Source organism: Phalacrocorax aristotelis, chromosome 3 (assembly GCF_949628215.1).
Source record: "Phalacrocorax aristotelis chromosome 3, bGulAri2.1, whole genome shotgun sequence".
Taxonomy (NCBI): Eukaryota; Metazoa; Chordata; class Aves; order Suliformes; family Phalacrocoracidae; genus Phalacrocorax; species Phalacrocorax aristotelis.
In genome coordinates, this window is record NC_134278.1 from 52,148,428 (window position 1) to 52,168,401 (window position 19,974).

At 37.8% G+C, this 19,974-nt stretch overlaps 1 protein-coding gene across 1 annotated transcript in view; it reads right to left on the reverse strand.

Moving 5' to 3' along the window:
- The window catches only part of REV3L (REV3 like, DNA directed polymerase zeta catalytic subunit), a 126,148-nt gene that overhangs the window by 65,121 nt on the left and 41,053 nt on the right, over positions 1–19,974 (reverse strand). Inside the window, exons 2-5 of the mRNA XM_075087453.1 lie at positions 11,159–11,348; positions 8,150–8,224; positions 6,505–6,665; positions 2,361–2,457 (exon numbers count right to left, since the gene is read on the reverse strand). Of these exons, the coding sequence (XP_074943554.1) occupies positions 2,361–2,457; positions 6,505–6,665; positions 8,150–8,224; positions 11,159–11,348 (523 nt within the window). The remainder of the gene's footprint in view (positions 1–2,360; positions 2,458–6,504; positions 6,666–8,149; positions 8,225–11,158; positions 11,349–19,974) is intronic.

The window sequence follows — 19,974 nt, forward strand, 5'->3', positions numbered from 1 at the left end:
GGTGATCGTGACAAACAGAGGTCTATCAAACCAACCTAGATGGAAATTTTCAGAATTTTAAAGGAAATAAAAGTAGGAAAATAATCCAAAAGTAGGACAACCTGCAATATGGGTTTGACTACAAGAACAATGTTTCAAGTAGGTGGCTCCCATAAATAATCCAGGAGAAATAACAACAGGCAATTAATTTTGTGTAGATAAAGAACAGAGTAAAAAAACAAATGGAAAAGAGTTTTAGGTTTGTAACTTTGCAGTGGCATGTACATCCTACAGCATGTGGAAGACAGTCACACTAAAACACATTAATAAATCATTTTTAGACAGAGAATGTTTCACACAGTATCAAATGGGAAACAGTTTCAGTTGAAGGAGACAAAAATTAGTTCCTAAATTATTAAAGCACTTTAAGAGCTGGCTAAAGGTGAAATTCCTATTGGTTATATAAAAATACTGAGGGTTGATACAAAATTCGTAGAACTGAATATAGACCAGTTTCTGGGACTGAGTTTACTTCATCTCATTAATATTGTTGGCAGGAAATGTAGGAGTGTACTAATGAAATATGCTGATAAGGCAAGCTGGTGGACATACTGGATACATAACTAGATCATAGTCTCATAAAATGAAAGCAGGATAACTTAGAACAACAGAAACAAGACGAAATTTAAAAACTGGATGCAAGACCCTATATGAACTTATAAGGGATTCCAAATAGAAGATTGTCACTTGGAAAAAAAGGAAGAGCAGAAACGTCTTGTACTAATACATCCTAAAATGCTTATAAGCCAAAGCGACATCGTAAATGAGACTAAGTCATCAGGGAGAGAACTACGAGTACCATTGCAGAAAGTGCTAGAGAGAATTTGTTTGGTATACTGCGTAGTACTCAGGCTTTACATTTCAAGAAAGAAATTCCTACTGGTGAAAGTACAGAGAATGAATGCTAGGGAAATGGTCAGGCTTGGATCTGCCCCATAACTGCTAACATCCTACTGCTGGAACACATGTGAGAGCTGGAGAAGGATTAGTACAAGTGAGGTGTTGCACCCCTGGCTGTATATGCAAAAGTGTAGAAGGAGGAGTAAAGAAGGCTTGTGGATACAGTCATGCAAATGAATGCCTGCAGAGAAGACACCCTTGGCTCCTGCTACACTGGGCTCATCCCTCTCTGGGTTTGGCAGTCAGGAAGTGCTACTTCTCTTTCCTTTCATCGGCCTTCCCCACATCTGTGTAGAGTAACACCAGAGAATGCTGGTCTAATTTATGAACCAGCCCCCAAAAGGTTAAGTACCTTGGCTTACACAACTGAGTCAAATAAAGGCTGAAACGGACTATGAACAAAGTATGCAGCCAAAAAGGAGAAGAAATAGCCCAAGAACAACTGGATATGAATTGACCACAAGTAAAATCAGAAGACAACCTCAAAAGAATGTTTCCAAACCTCCTTAAAGTAAGAGTAGTAGAATCAGAAAAACAGATGCTACCTTGCACAAGCTCAAGTTTTTGCACACTAGAAAAATCTGATGTTGAAGTATAGTTTAAGGCACTTACTGTCTACTGGGGAAGTGAATGCTCCTGGTACATAAGGTTAGCAAGCTGTGTGGTGCACTGAGCCTGCTAAGCTATTCAGAGAAGAATGACAGGAACTACCCGAAGAGTGAGAAGACTACTAGATGACAGAGTACTTTTAGGACCTGTCAAACATTAGGAAGTACCTTAAAGAATGAACTTGCTATGGGTAAACTACAAAACAAGGTAGCACAAAGTACTGTCTGTTTCTCTCCCACCCCTGGCACCAAAACCCCCAACACCCCAGACATACTCCTTTTCTTACAGAAGTAAAGCCATTACAAATTACAAGCTGTAGACTAGGAAATGTCTAGGGAAAAGGAAGAGCATGGGAGACAGACATGAAAATTCTAAGCTCATATTCTTACGTAGCTATTTGAACTGAAAAAACTGGAATACTCTGACAGCACACTATTCATGTTAGTCAAGGGTGATTACAAAACCAGAATCTGTGAACTGATGTGTAAGTATTCTCTATAACTATTAAACATGCTTAGCTTTTCATCAGAAGTCATTAGCTGGAAACATATCTTCCAAAACCCAGGAAGTTGAATGTGCCACATGTATTGTTATCTCCCAGTTAGATTTTTACAACCATATGCCAGAAATTGTCAGATGACCAAAACTGCACAAAGAAACTACGTAAGGATCATCTGTGTCACATTAGTGCTTTTTTCTGAACATGTAAAACATGAAAGTGTCCTTTAAATGAGAGACTGGAACCCTGTAGTATACACAAGTTGAGGTATATAAAAAAATACAGCGTATATTAAATATTTTGGCATGCTGACCTTGGTATTTCATCTTCTTCCCATTCAATGAAAGATACACTGTTTGAATTTTCTGGTAAATGACTTCTATGACGTTTACTTACACCTGATGTATCATCTAGAAAGAAAAACAGAATGAGAAATGAATTCATTTATGCGGCAATATTTTTTATACATAAAATTATATAAATGCATTTATTATTTAATACTACCAGTCCAAATCTCCTAAAGAATAAATAGCACTGCATGATCTCATCTTCAAAAAGTAACTATGCTATCATTTAAATGATTCAACTTTCTTTCTAACATGTAGGTACATATAAAAAGAAAAATATATTCTCAACACACTGACATTATTAGAGTTACATTTGCTGTGTTCTAGTCATATCTTAACCTAAATTCAATTTTTTCCTATTTGCATGAGTTTCAAAGTAAATCATGCAGAGTCTGATGTAAACTTCAGAATTCCCAAGTGTCTGGGTCCTGAGGTCAGATCCCAATGGAAATTAGAAGCCAAAGAAAACACTAAACTCTACTTCACACTTTTCCTGTTTCTCATCTGTGAGCTGAAAGAGGATACACAATATATTCCAGATGCAGTGGCAGTAGCAGTAAATGGAAACCTGCAATGAAGGCAGATGATGTCTGACCTACGAATAAAGAAAACACTGTGTAAGTTTGCTCGGAGGTCTCAGGGTAAGGAAGTGTGCTCCAAAGTCATGCTGGAGAAGTCCCCTCTGAAGATTTACTACCTCCCTTGTGATCTCCTCCTGAACCTTCGCTCTTTGGAGGAAGGAAAGACAATATACACAGGATGTAGCACAAGGAAGAAAAAAGCCCAGAAATGGAGTTGGAGGGAGGCAGAACGGGAAAAGACCTTGAAAATTACTTAGTCTCCAACTTCTATGTGAAAGACCAGCTTGAACCTTGAATTTTCTCAGCTATGTTGGTGTCACACACCAGCAGGTTTTTTTAAATTAAATTTACCTTTCAGCAATAGCAAACACTTTTGCATTTGTTAAAGAAACACTAATTCAACAATTCAATTGTCAGATACTTTCAGTAAATAAACATTTGTTAGAATATTTATTTTTATTCTATAATTTTGAAGTAAATTTCATAACAGAGACTTGCCAATGTGAATTCCACTGCTTGGAATAGCAGGGATAGGGATATCTCATGTAGCAAAAAGCCCTGAATAATGTAGTTATTACAGAAGCAACTGGGGAAACACCATGCCAAAAGTGATTAGAAGCTTGAAATAGAAGCAACTGAGATCCAGCAGGCTTAATTAAATATGTTCTAGACCAAACCTACTGCACCCAGACTAGTTCCTGCAAACCCTGCCCCTATATCAGACTGCTAAGTGCACTGATGTGGCACACAGACACTAAACTCACACTGGAAATGTGGCACTCAACTGTGGTGAAAAGACATGCTTGTATTTATGCAGGAGCTAGCTCACATTCAGCCGCTTGTGCTCTGAGATCATCATGCACTGTGATGCCTAAGCAGGTGATTCCAGAAAGACAACACAAAATATCTCAGGCTGTTCACACAGACCCAGCTCAAACCTAGTGTAACTTAGTATCTGTGCTATTTTAAAGTAAGGACTTGCCCCTAGGCAGAGCTCGTCATGAAAAAACACAGCCGTGTTGTTACTGTGTGGCACATCAGCTAATTCTCCATATTAAAATGCAAGCTGACTAGGCATGGAAACATCTCTTGTTTTTCACCTGCAACTTGATTATATTAAAATATATACTATTATTTTTAAAAATCATATATATTTCAAATACTACAACAGAGCAGTTTCAATGCATTACCCCCTTTCTTATTCCCTATGAACTCTACTTACAAATACTTCTACAAATTGAGGCTCAAATTCCCGTATTAGTTTGTTTCTTCAGTAAAGTTATTCATAAGAACAGAGATTTAAGGACACTCAATATTCCCCTTTTCTTGACATGAAGACCTTTAAAGACAGTAGCAGTGACACATCAAGGTCTTTCAGAGTTATATTACAGAAGAAGATTCAACTACTGAACATAAAAGCTTTGTAATAGTTTAGTGACTTGTGGTGCACAAATGAATTTGCAGCCTTCTTCCTCACTATCCATAAAGACAAGAGCTTGAAGAAAAGAACTCCTGCATCTTCTGGATACAGGCTGATGAAGGCAGAGTATTCCTGCTACTACAAATTTGCCTGCTGACCTCTCTCAGCCTTCAAAACAGCATACGTTTCTCAATGAGAAAAATACCCCTGGAAACAGGCTCCTGAGGCTGCTTACTTACATTTAGGAACAGATGTATTAATGAATTTTCTATTCCTTGCCAGACCAATTTTTATATCATCATCTTCAAGGGAAGAAAAGTGTTTGCTTCACATCTCTAGGCAAAGGCTTTTACTACCATCTAAGAAACATGTTCAGCCTGGCCTGCACAGCACAAACTATACTTGACTGAAATGAATGCACACCCCCAAGACACAGAAGCTATGGAACAGGCAGGTAAGTGTGTCAGTCCTAAGGAGAAGTTGTGACTTCTACACTACTCCATCAGGTCTGAGCTTAGAAAAGATGGTGCTTCTCAGGGCTGCTGTGCAAGGACTGGCCTCAAGAGCATTGCCTCTATAAGGTTGTACCAGGGACAAACCATCTGTCACTCAGCTGCTGTGCTAGGAGTAGTTGATAGTGAACCTGTACCTAGGGACTGCAACAGACTAAGGCAGGCTACTTATATGTGTGTGATGCAGAGCCACTCACAGTGGTGTGACACTTGCTAGGAGCACTGCTGCCATTATCTGATCAAGCCAGGACAAGGTAGTCTGTCATTTCCTTGCTTTTATCCTGTTGGATTCTCCCCTACCAGAATAAAGTCCAGTCGTCTCAGCCCACACTCCTCTTTCACTCTCTTCTTCCCATTCAAGACCTAGGTCTCTCACCCTTAAATAACTTATGAAGGAGAATATAAATAGCTTTTGTCTTTCATCTATCATCTGAAAGAGAGGGGAAAAGAGCTATGGAAAAAGAATGGGAGCAACTATTCAATACAATCACATTGCATGTCTCCATAAGGCCGCTTGGGACATTTGGAAGGATGGAAGTACCTGACTATACTTCTCTCAGGACTAAAGGGCCTGAAGATATTCTGTCCTTGGCTGAGATTTTGCCTTCCTACAGTATTGCCACCAGCAAAACGTGTGGCCTGTTGTTGAGTGTGAAAAGAGTATTTTTCTTTGGATGAGAATCAGTTGTGAAAACTAACCTATTGCTGTCTGAATATGTACGCATAAAATTGATGGGAAAAAAGGGAAGTTGACACTATTCTTACTTGCTGTTTTTACGCAAAGATACTTTACCATTCTCTTCAGCTCTTGCCTTAGCTGTAGGATAAATTATGATTTAAGTAAACAATACTTATTTTTCTAAATGTTAAGTACCAAAGACATTATAGTTTTCCTACTGTTATCTCCTATTTACACTGAAGCATTTAGATGACATTATGGGTGTTCTTGCCAAATTTAATTTTTATGCAAGTGTGTACACTCAAAATGCCAAACTGATCTTTTGAAGTGAAAAATTAAAATACCCCATTGCTCAGATATTTATATTTCAAATTTCACCCTACAGCAAATGACCTTAGTACAAACACAAGCATTTTTATTAAAAACATTATTTGTCAGCAGAGCATAATGATTAGCTGTAACTTTGTAAAGACACTACCACAGCTAAAAAAATGAATTATAATTGATACAGGGATCAATAATAAATGTCAAAAATTTAAAGCAACAGTATTAGTATGCTATCTTTCATGTAAATTCTTCAACTAAATATCAACTATTTTTAATCTTGAGAAGAGGTGCAATCGTCTGTGAAAATGGTCACAGCCGCGCTGCTGACAGAACATGTTTTTCTTGATATACAGCATCTCATTTCAGGAAACAGACTCTTCCTCAACCCCAATACACAGGAACAAAAAAGAAACATGACAGAAAGCTACACGTGGACCTTGTTTTGACAAAGAAAAACTACAGGGAAACAACACATGATACCCATTCAGCCACAAAATATAGCAAAAGTGTGACAGCTAGTGACATTTTGCTCAAAATGGTAATTTTCAGCCTTCAAAACTATTATTCAGTCTTAAGAAATAAACATCTTACTTTTTCTCCTTGCCTTTCTGAATTTGACAGCAGCCAGGTTTATTAAATTCATTCCATATAAGTTGTAGTCTATAAAGAGTTGAAGGAGGTAGGGAATATGGGCTTCATGAGGCTGGTAAGATTTGTTCATTATGGCTCCACCTTGCAGAAGCTCACATACTCTAAAATTAAAGAAAATTAGGACATAGACCAAAAATTATTCCAGTACAACAATATTGATATTTGATTTTATCAAAATATAAATTCCTTAGACTTCTTAAATTTTGCCTTAGTTGTATTTTTAACTTGAGAATTTTTTCTTCACAATAACAGATGCACAAAAATGATCTCTGCTAATAATGACTGAATATTTGGGTGTTAATTACAAACGAGCTGTGAATCCTCCAGCTTAAACAAAACAAAAAACCCCCAATCCCCAAAATAAACAAACAGAACACCTCTGAAAAAAAACATCATACCATGTACTATTCCTGGAACTGATCCAAAGCCACTATAGTCCATAGAAATCTTTGTACAGAATAACTGTGGCAGCTGTATGCCTACACACCAGTAATAACTTTGAAAGTCTCTCTATTTCTCCTTGACGTATACACGAAGATTCCCTGTATGGTTATAACGTTACATACTGTATACACAGAAGCAGTATTTTAACAACTTCCTAGAAGCATGACAAACCTGCTCTTTTAAACATCTATGCATTAAAAAATAACTGCAGGTATTTGGATAATTACAAATTGGTGTGGTAAATTTATCCCAAAGTAACAGGATATATCTATAAATTGAAGAAAAGCACTAAGCATTTCTAAATGCAAAAAAAGTGGATTAAAAAATAAAGTTTTATGCAGAAAAATTAAAAGCAAAATTTAAGTGCAGTGTCTGTCCTTATTGGGATACAAGTAGTTCAAACACGAGATGCTCCAAAGGTCAAAAAACCTGTCATATCATATGTGAATATAGATTACATTGAGACAGGAAATTAACATAATGCAAAATTTTACTAGTCTAGAATCAAAACCAGACAATCTTATCTTATCATCACATATTGGATCTTTACAAAAAAACCCAGTTACGATAGGTAATACTACACACTCAAGGGATTTCGGTTTATGCTTAAGAAATAATTCTTCCTTATTTATTCCTGAATTTACTGCAACTACTGTGACAGCAAGACTGAGATCAACTGTCCTTCCATTTAAAAGAACACTACTCTACTGAAAAACAGCAAAACTGTCTAATAACAAAAAGTATTCAGTTTTCTGAGTGTATTTTAAATTTAATAATGGGTGCTAGAATTTAAAACTACCAAAATCCACTCCATAGTGTACAAGACAGTACCACGTTGTTCTCCTTAAGAGAGATAGGAGAAGTAACCTCATCCAAATTTGTTCAAGTGTTCAAGAATTATAGTTAATACAAGACAACTAAAGGCAAATATATTCTGGGCTTGCTTTCCTAACATGCTACTGCTTTAAGAAGAATATTGGTATGCTTAAAATTAGCAATTTTCTCATGTGTTTTGAAAAATTTGCGCAATCATTTTGTTGGTTTTATTTTGTTAAGATGTAGGTGAAAGTTGCTTCAAAATTGGACTTTTTAATACAAGATATAAGGAAATAGCCAAAACTTCATATCACCACACCCTTACCTTTTTACCATTGCAGGATTGTAAAGATAAATCTTCATAAACTGTCTCTCCTTTTCATGGTAACCATAAAAAGGCCTGGAGAGGAAGTAGTAAAAGCAAGAAGCTAGGCATATATTCAACCACATTTTACCATAAAGAATATTAAAATACTGGGGGGGGGGGGGGGGAATCAGAAGATAAGCTGCATAGGCAGGAGAATTAACATTCCCATGTGTCAGGCCAAAGGGGAGCACTACATTACTATAAAAATGTTAAAGATAAAAAGAATAGGCTCCATGCACGTTAAAGTAGCTTAAAAAAAAATTAAAAAGCGCTTCTGGCTTAACATTGTTACATTATTTCTCATTTTCCCCACATGTAAACACACTGATGCCACACCATCGTAATAGCACTTGTAAGAAATTCATTAGTGCTGGACTGCTTAAAAACCAGTGTTCAGCCTTTCTGATAAATGCTGTAACAAAGTCCTTAAGGACATTAATTCTACAGATCAGGTGCAAATGAGTAAATACCGGCTGTGTAATATATAATATAAACAACTGAATGGGAACAGCTTAAAAGAGTGAATAGCTGCCCCTTTTCAGTGATTACTAATCATCTCGTGCGCTAAATGAGGCATGAATCCTGAAGAAAATAGGATTTGAGAATGCAGTTAAAGAATACATAGCATAATGAATATGTCAAGACTAAACTGAGGTTGAACAGGCAGCATTATTTCTGGTATTACTTAACTAAATTACTGACTTTTCAACATCTAGAATTTTAATCTAATCTAACATGCTTGTAAAACAGCACGTTAAGGGAACAGGCCATAATTCAACACATTGGGTGTATGCAAGAAGTCTACAGTTTGCAGTAATCAAACCAAAGTCAACAAAAAATTCAGGAAAGCATATATTTGAACATTACTTCTACAAAATAAAATAAAACCTCTTTATAAAAAAAAAAATATGCAACTGGGGTGCTTACCTGTTAAGTCTAAAAAAATGAAGTTTAGTAGTAAGGGGTTTCACTCCTAAGTTAAATGCAGACTCAGCAGAACTGCACAACTACTGCATTTGTTAATATGGTTAAACATGTACACATTTAATCTCTGGAAGCTAAACTGAACAGTTTAAAAATGGTTATGGTGTTAAAACTGAGCTAAATTGAAACAACGAAAACTTAAAGCTGTTAAGCTGAAAAGGAAGAGATCAGATAATTTATAATAAATCAATCTCTTTCTTACAGAGATAATGTAAACCTAATGAGAGGTTATATATACTGAGTTATAATGACTTAATGTGCTGTAGGCATGTAAATTCAAAGCTACTTAAAAAAAGTCAGCACTTGCATGGCAAGTGAACCATACCCACATTAATATGGCAGCAAGGGAGAGCAAGGTCTACAACACTTCCAGGGTTAGCTACAAACACCTACTTTAACCTCTCAATGCGCAAGGACAGCATATTTCGCCTTTTTTTTATTCCTGGACCTCCACTATATTTTAAAGTTAATGCAACAAAAATCTCACATTAAACTTACAAAGGTTTAGCAAACACCTTTATTACATAGCAATTTTCCTGCTAATGCAGAAGAGAAGGGATAAGATAATCTCTCCAACATTTAAAGAATAATATAAGTTTCTCACCACAGAGACACTATAATACCTATGAGCAGAATCTGACTCAGGTCAGAACAGAAGAAAACAAATAGATTTGTGTTACTACATAAGCATGTCTATCTACCCAGGTAAAAGATGAAGAAATTGTATTACATCTTAGGTGCTTCCCCCATTAACCTCTTAGAAAAGCAAACAAAACACATGAAACCCTTTCCTATGCTTCTTTGAGGCAATGAGCATCTGACTTTCAGTAATGACTGTTTTGAAGCTGTAAGGGACTGGAGTTGAACAGAGAGGCATGTTCCCCTAATCTCTGTTGTTTTCTAACTGATTCGAGGAAAGATAGTCTTCAGCAGTTTACTCTGCCGAGCTTTCGCTGTTGGGGTGAACAGCTATACTACAATTCACAGTTCCCACAAAAAGAACAGAAGTAAGAAATCTGGTGGGTTACCTTCTTTTTCATTGCAAAAACATGTCAGAAAGTTCTGATTAAAAATGAAAAGAAGTTATTGTAGCCACTTTACTAACAATATCTAGAAGGTACCACTAAAACTGCATAGGAACAGAAGATTATCTTCCTAAACTTAACAGTTCAAATGAACATATTTCAAAAGTGTATGAAAAAAGAGAAGTAAAAGATAGTGCTGCACAGTACTAAAAATTAGCATTTACATTGTTTTGAAGATGAAAAATTCAATGTATGTACAGACTAACTCTGCTCCTCCAGGACAGCTTCCTATTATTCAGTATAATTTGACATATTTTTCAGTCCTTGGCTATGCCAGTTAAATAAAAATTAAGAAAATCTTTAAAATGTTAACTTGCAATAATAGCATATACTTCCAGCAGTAGTAGAAAGCTACACCAAATAAAACACAATGGTCAGTTTGACAGATAAGTAAGTTAATGTTTAAGAGTCTCCACTTTACGCCCCGTGCTGCTGGGAGAATGAGATAAATTAACATGACCTGACAGTCTTCGTGATGGCCCCTTTAGGAAGCACATCTTAGGAGACCTCGAGTCAGGCTCCTGCAAGACATGCCAGGTCACAGGGAACCTAGAATAACCCAGACAGGTAAAAATGCTGGGTGGAAAGTACTATCGTAGTAGCAGAGGCAGAAAAACCTAAAAGGAACAGATTTGAAAAAATGATAGACACTAGGATCCAAGTTTAGGAAAAAATGGTTGTGTCAAGCACTTAGGAGAAAGCCTGTTGATTATGTTAAAATAAAAGCAAGTGGAAAAGAGGTAGTTAGTAGTTGTACTGGCCTGTATGAAGACACATAGGGGAAAAGAAAAAGGAAAAGCACTGCAGTCATCCACATCCATAGTATTTGCTTCTATGTAGTACAGCAGCAAAAATATTTCAAAACTAATAATCAGAAAAACCAACAGGTCATACTTACATTCCAGATACTAATGACACTTTGAAAACGTGTTGAATAGTAGAAGACGGATTGCCTAAAGCCACATTAAGTGCTCTGTCAATGCTGAATGCCACTTGACGAAGATAGTATTCTGGATGCTGTCCAAAACCATCATATGGTACATAGAGGTAAGGAAAGATACCATGTAAGTGGAGACAAGTCTTCTGACCTAAAAAGAAAAGGTAAGTATTTATTTTCTAATGACTACATCTTTTTATTCTTTTAAGTAGTCCCTAAGTGAGTTTTTTCAGGTTATTTTCACGTTCTGCAGACAGGACAAATTTCTGAAACAAGTTCAGGTGTATTTCAAACCAAAAGTACCAATTTAGAGCATTCTCACATTTGAATCATTGACAAAAGCAATACAGAACAGATGGGGGTTACATGACATACACAGTGGCAAATTCTGCTGTTATACAAACATAATCCAAATTATTTTCTTTGTAGTAATATCACAACACCTCTCAGAGTAATTTTGTATACTGAGTCAGTGTTGGATGGTTAAGGGTTCCTCAGCCTTTGTGAAAATTTTGCCACATCAAAATTTTTCCCACTCCTCACTGGCATAAGCATACAACCTCTCAGAAATCAAAAAGAATGTCCAGAGCATCTACGAGGCCATTCAAGATTCTAGCTAAGGCATAAGTTGGGATATGGAAAAAGAACCAGGTGATTTCAAACTTTTAAAATCTGTGGATCCCTGAGAGGTCTCTACTGCATCTGCAGATCTCTAGCTTCCTAACAACACACTTCTCAGCATTAACTTTCACAAGTCTGCAGTAACAGCAGAATGAAAGAACACACCATAAAAACCGTTGTACTAGACCACTGTTTGAGCTTCTCTTCAGACAAGGCATTACAGTAATGTGGACTGGGATTTACCAAACCTACCACATCTTTTGGGAGGGCTAGTCTCAGCTGTAATGCATGTTCTCTGCTCTTTCCTCACCACAATACAACAGAGCATGCATTCACTGCTCAAACTAACATCAGATCCTGCTCGCCACCCTTCCAGTCCCAGAAATCACTCATGACTTCTTACTGGTCAATGAAAAAGTTTCACAGAAAAAAACCTATAAGCACATGTTGATTAACCCCACCGCACAGTAATGATAGGCGAAGTATATCATCTTGCATTTTGTGTGGATAAACTCCCTGCATAAAGATAACAGAACAGTATCTAAAGGCAGTGCTTTCATCAACCAGGAGATAAACATTACAAAGAAGCAGCACAACTTCATTGGTCCTTGTGGACCAATGAAAAGGCTTCTAAAAATCCAGTATTTTAAACCGAGATTATTTCTCAGCAGGTGGACCTTGCATGAATTACTTACACTCATTCAGACCCACATTAGTGCACCATTTGCCAGCCAGTGCCAAGACTGCTGTAAATCCATTCAAGCACAGAAAGAACTGAGCTTCAGAATCAGGACTGCTTGCAAATTGTTACACCTGTGAAATGCATGCCTCCAAATACCATAAACAGCACAGCATATTGTTTTTTTTACTGGGGGTCAGATAAATATTTGAAGAATGAACAATACCTCAGATCTTCACATAATGCCTAGAAGTGAAAGAAATTGCTAAGGATGGTAGTACAAGTCCACTTTCAAAGGTGATTTTTATTCTTCCTGTAAGCTATCCCCATCAAGTGTCTTCAGCAATGTTTAAATACAACCTATATATGCATAATGTTGAGATCATCACCTATGATGAATTCTGCTTATGCTTTTAATTTATTTCAGGAGAAGAAATTTCTTATTTATGTATTATGTACTTCAAATAATAATACACTAAGGAAAAGAGGAAACTAAAGAAAGATAAACTATGAATTAGAGAGGTTTTTTTTAATGGCAAAATACAAGGGCAGTATCATCTTTATAGGGCACGAAAACCTCTGCCCCCCTAGCATGGGAGATGCCATTTATTAGTAGCACACGAACTAAGAGCATATTGATCTGTGCAGTGGTAGTCGACCATTTGTTTTCTGCCCTGAGTCACTAACAAATCTGAGCTTTTACTCATGGTTGTACTTAAGACTGACTTTTAAATAAAGTATCTCCCCTCTCGCCCTGATAAAATTAACAGAAAATTAATAGCTGTTTAAACCTCTACAGTTTCAGTTTCTCTATTCAATTTTTTTGTTGTTGTTGGGTTGGGGGAGGGAGTTAGGGGTGGTTTTGTGTTTGGTTCTTTTTTATTTAATTTTTTTTTTTAAATGTATGCCAGGATCACGTTCAGGGAGAAATTCAAATGAATTCATACATATTATTTGTCTGAATGCCTACAGAAGCTTTTTTTTTTGTAAAAAAAAAAAAAAAAAAAGAAAAAAAAAAGGTGAACAAACCAACCCACCCTGAACTAAATTTCCCTTGGAGCTACAAACTAAGAATTTCTGGCAAATATATAGGTCTATCCCCCTATGATCTTATAAAAATCAGGTCTTTGCTACCTACAACTTGTCAGTCAAAATCAGTTCTGCACTTTTCATTTTATATTAATAGCCATGAACTCTTCTTCTTTTTGATAACACTTTAAAAAAATACCTTTGCTTTAATGGTTGCCCAACTATTCTGAGTTATAGTCAATTTATGTTTCCCCATAAAACAAATTACAAAGCACCAGAATAAATAGAACTGGGAGACAGTCTAAACTTACTGTACTTAACTTGAAAGGCACCTGAATTTATGCAAGACAATTAATAATGCTTTTATACCTAGCACCCGATTACTCAAGTTAATTAAATTTTAAAAACCCAATATATTCATTTCTACTGAAGCTATTTAACAGTTCTTGCTGAACTGAAATGCCATTTTATTGTTGAATAAAAAAAGACAACACATACGAAGAAAGCTTCCTTCTATTTTCTTCTGTCCCCTTTCCCTGCACTCCCCTTTATGTGCAGAAAACCCATGAAAAACACTATAGCTTTCAAGTGACCAAAAAGTCAACTTACCACCTAACTCCAGGGAAAGCTTATAAAACATACACCCTGAGCTGCTTTTCATTTTTGATTCTGCCAAGAAAGCAAACAAGCCGCTGCTGATCTAAGATTCCTATTAGGCCAGCAGCTGTCTACATGCATTTATACAGCTACTCACTTTGATCCTTCCTAGTACTGACTCATTTACCACGATATTTAGTTATACCGCTATTTTTATTTACAATCCACGTTACTACAAGTCTTACCCTGCTAGTGTTAAGAACAGAGTCATTTGCTTCCACCATTTAAGTAAAGGCATCAAATTGCACCAAATGTCATGGTGTTGAGTCTGAAGCCCAGACTCCAGTAATAGCAACCATGGTTTGCACTAAGCCATTACAAATGCTAGTGGATTCTTTCCAATAAAGCCACAAGGAGAAAACAGATCTACCCACCAAGGATCTCAGGCCACACAGGCTTATCAATTAACATAAATTAAAAGCTTGGCTTGGGATAAGGTTAAGAAGTCCTATGCTTTGAATGTGTCAATCTTGTTTCTTTTCAGAGATGCAGACAGAAGCAAATTGGTACCACTAGAACAGCAGCAACCACTACAGCAACCACTTACAATGACCAGCAGATGTTATTTTTACATCTATTCATCAGTTTTTCCTTACATTTGTAGAATAAATGGGGAAGGTGCTCCACAGCACATTCTGCAGAAAAGCCACACGGTTTACATGATCGCTCCCCTCAGAATTTCCTGATGCAAAACTGGACACCTGGAAGCGATTCCCAGAGTTTTCAGATGGGACAGGCCACTAAAACATTTCATGCTGTGCCCTCATCATGGACCTACTGTGCACACGCATCGCAACCATTCTGTACACAAGCAGTACATCTGATGTCTCTACTACCAAATGAGCGTAATGTGTATTTAAATGCTAGCACTGGTGGTGATAATGGTTTATCAGCCAGGAGAAGGCTGCTGCCCAAACAATTTCTCTGGCCCACACTCTTAAAGAATGGAATCTGCACTGGTTGAATTACCTGCAGGACACAGACCAAGCATCCCAGGCTTATGCCAAGGGGGCTGCTGAGTAAACATACAGAGATCTAGAAGTAAAGCTGAGGCTTATTCACAAGTCTTTTTCAGGCACTGAATGAAGACATGAATGAAGGAACTCAAAAAGTGCTGCTGTAACATAGAAAAGAAGCAATACACAAAACCTGGAGATATTATGAGATACTTAGCTAGCAAACTGGCTATTTTCTCTGAAAAGAAGAAACTGCAAACTGAATGTCAATATAGGTGAGTAGCCAGAATAATAATTAATCAATACTTCAAAAATATTATAAATGCAGTATTTTCAGACAGTAAAGAGAGCCCACCCCCCAAACCATACTTATAGAAGCAAGTGGCATAAATGTTACTGAAGTATTAAACAGTAATATAGCATTTTGCATACTTGAAACCCACAACAGAGATTAACAAAGCCAGCCTACTATTTTTTTGAATGTGGTTGTCATCTGCATTGCTATTAGGAACACATAACAAGCATAATCCTTGAGCTACTGTATCATTTGAAATATTAGAAGAAAAATCAGTAGCAACTCTAAGACAGAAAACTTCAATATAATTAGAAGAAAACTGAAACCAGTATGATAAAGGAATGCAAAGCTGCTCAACAGCTACTCAAGAAGATGCAAGAACTGATGTCTTCTGACCACCAGAATGCTCAGCCATACAGGACAATCTGGTATGGATAAAACTGAGATGCAGTCTGTACAGAATCACAGAACGGCTGAGGTTGGAAGGGACCTCTGGAGGTCATCTGGTCCAGTCCCCCTGTGCCCAAGCATATGAACACCTAATTTCACATTACAAGGAGCTAGACAACATGACGATTATTATTTAAGTGTCCTCAGAGAAGGGTTTTTTCACTATTTGAAAAAACTGATTTTGCTTTAAACTTCTAAAAATCTATTTCTGCTGAGATGAAATTGGATAAATTTCTGTACAAAAGAAAAACACGAAAATTATTAATAGGGGACCTTACTGTATCGTTCAGTTCAGGAATAAAGTTTGTGAACAAGTCAGACAAGGAGCACCTAAGGATTCAACACAACTAGCATGTGAAAATCTGTGTATACATTTGAGGAGGAGAAGACAGAAGTCCATCTGCTCTGGCTGTAATTCCACACATACATGACTACCTGCTGGCTCACGTTCCAGGAAGGGGAGAGCTCATGCAGATAGTGCCTCCAGTTATCTCCTCCAGAAGGCTTGCACTCTCATGGGAGGATCATCTGAACAGAGCATGTAGATGATCCTAAACCAATGCGGTTTATAGCCTAGAATATTAAAGTACACTGGAATCTACTGAGCCTACAAGTCAACCCTGAGGTCAAGGCACCTCAAAGAAACCACACACTACGTTGTATGATCCGTTCTACCTACGAATAGCCAAACACAACATTTTCACATTAGACTGACTTAATCACAAGGCTACAGGCAAAGCTCTACAGATGTGAATTTGTACCACCACAGAAAGGAATACAAGATTTCTACAGTAAGAACAGGAGCCTAACTCAGGCGTTTCAGCCTCAGTATTATTTATGCATTAGATAGGATGGTTCTGAAATAAAAAATCCCTGCATCTGAAATTTGTAATAATGAATGACAGCATGCCCTACAGTTGTGATACAGTGTTATTAATTTTTAATAGATTATATTAAAAGCCATTTAGCTCCTGTTCTGTAATTCTTAATTTAGGAACTAACTATAGAACCCTCACAAACTGAAGTCAATACTGGAAACATTTTGAATAGACATAATTTCATTTAACATTTTGAAAACTAAACCTACATAAATGTTTTCCTTCAGAAAACAGTTCAATGCTGATCTACATGCAAACGTATTTTGCTGTGATATTTCTGCTACAGAACGGCTGTTCCCATTCTGAGAAATTAAGCAGAGCTGTGGGGAACAACTACACGGAATCCACTCCTATATCACAGAATCATAGAATACCAGGTTGGAAGGGACCTCTCAAGGATCATCTGGTCCAACCCTTTCTCAGCAAAAGCATGGTCTAGACAAGATGGCCTAGCACACTGTCCAGCTGAATCTTAAGTGTCCAATGTTGGGGAACCCACAATTTCCCTGGGAAGATTAGTCCAAGGGCTGATTGTTCTCACTGTGAAAAGTTTTTCTCTTGTGTCCAATTGGAATCCCCTCAGGAGTAACTTGTACTGATTACCCCTTGTTTTTTCCACATGACTCCTTGTAAAAAGGGAGTCTCCATCCTCATTGTAGCCACCCTTTAAATACTAGAACATGGTAATAAGGTCTCCCCTAAGCCTCCTTCTCAAGGCTGAGCAAACCCAGTTCTCCCAGCCTTTTCTCACATGGCAGGCTTCCCAGTCTTTTGATCATCTTGGTGGCCCTTCTGGAGCCTCTCCAGCCTGTCCACATCTTTTTTGCACAGCTGGGACCAAAACCAAACACAGTATTCCAGGTGTGGCCTGAGTAGAGTGGGACAATGACTTTATCTCTGCTGGTGATGCCCTTGTCAATGAAACTCAACATCCTGTTGGTTTTCTTTGCCGCAGCAGCACCCTGTTCATTCATATTGGGCTTGTTGTCCACCAGAACCCCCAGGTACCTTTCCCCAGAGCTGCTCCTCAGCCTGGTAGACCCCAACTTGTGCTGCACTCCTGGATTTTGTTTTCCCAGGTGCAAGACCGTACACTTGTCCTTGTAGAACTTCCTAAGGTTCTTGTTAGCCCACTCTTCCAGCCTATCCAGGTCTTCCTACAGGGTAGCCCTCCTTTCCAAAGTGTCCACTTCCCCACTCAGTTTGGTATCACCAGCAAACATCATCTGGATAATGGGATCAAGTGTACCCTGATCACTCAAGATGATACAGAACAGTGTTGGGCCCAACATCAGTCCCAGCTCTGCCTACTTCCCTTACCTTTAAAAGGGGATGAACTGTTTTTGTGCTTCCAGGAGAGTGTTCCTGAAAAACTCCCAGCACTCGCTAGCTCCTTTATCCTCCACAGAAGCTTCCCACAGAATCCCTCCCAACTGAGCTCTGAGCAAGCTGAAGTTTGCTCTTCTAAAATCTAAAACCTGTCTTAGTACTAACCTTCAGCATGTTCAGCAGGATCCCAAACTCCACAATATTGTGATTACCGCAGACAAGGCTAATGCTAACCAAGATACTACAAAGCAGGTTTTCTTGGTTTGTGAGTAGCAAGTCCAGCAGTGTCTCATTCCTGGTTGGCACATCTAACATTTGTATAAGGAATTCATGTCACTTGTGCCCACATGAAAGAATACTAATGGATAGTAGTCTGTGCTCTTGACCAAGTTGTGGCACCCTCCCAGACCTTAGCTCCCAGAAGACAGTATACGTCTCATGACTCCCTGTCAGGCTGGAGATGGGTGCCCCAGTGCCCCTTAACAGAGAGTCACCCCCTACAAGTACTCCTCATTTCTTTTTGCGGTATCCACTGCATGCTGCTTGTTCAATTTCTCCTTGCAAACCTTGCTCGTGGGCATCTACAGCTGTCAAAGCTTCATACCTGGTTTTGGTTGTAATGCTGGAGGATGCAGAGCAAAGCAGAGTACTGCTTTCATGCATCTCCAGGGTCCAAGGTGCCTCATTGCATTGATGTGGTGTCTGCCACGGGAGCATGGTTTTGAAACCCTGTCTCAGCCCCTCTAATATTGCACACCCTCTTAACTGTTTCCTACAACTCGGCCACTTGATGTAACCTGTGCACATCTTTTGCACGTACCTACCTTTTCTCCAGGAGAAGGGTCAGGGCTTGCATTGCAACCTACCACCTGTACTGAAGTCTCATTCCTTACCATATGTAAGGGAACAACCAGTTTTGTTGAAACTCTGCCTAAAACTGTTATTTTAATTGCTGAACTATGATCCATTTCCCCCAGACCACTGTGAAATACAATGGGGTGGGAGTAAAAAGGAGAATGCAGCAGCACTTAAATACATGGCAAAATCCCAAGATTTTAGGAAAATTCTGACTGGAGATTAAAAAAAAAGTTGCAGAAGATGGAAGACAAAGGGCTTTTTATACGCTTGCCATCTATTAGAAGTACTTTAAGTGCAGTTTTGTGAAGTGGCAGGACTAATTAAACAGTATTAGCAGAAGAATGCACATGAACACATCAAGCCCGTCACTGCAAAATGCAAAAAAGGCTAGACAGTCATAAGGGACTTCCTTCCTTTAACAGCAATAGTAAAGCAAAGTCATTAGAAACCAAAAGATATGACACTATCATCTTTAAAAGATTAATAGGTATTTTCAAATAACTGTTGAAGCATCTCAAAAAAATTTGAAAAACAAACTGTGAACAATGACATCTACAGAGAGTGGAAGTAGTAAGTCACATTGGAAAAACAATTCTAAAAATTAAAATTTGTAAATGGGATAAATATTAGAACCCAGTTTCAAAGTAATTTCTTTCCCACAATAAAAGCTATCATACCATAGGCAATCTCACACTTTCTCCAGGAATGGGCTTCAGAGAGCAAAATCAATTTGTCACAGGAATACTTACTCTACCCTGCTAGGCAGGCACAACGTGAGCATCTTCTGCGCAGTTTAGATGGTGTTTCAAATTTAAGCTATGTCACTCACTGGAGTGGGCTTGTCAAGACACTGATCACTGAATATGGATATTGAATATGGAAATTAAAGCTACCATTCTTTACCTCTCACAAAAAGTACATAAGGTAATACTTTGATGAAGACGAATCCCTTCTCTAGCAAAACTTGGGAGATTTTCCCCCTTAAAACGTTTGCTATGTCATTCAAAAACCTAAGAGTTTAATCT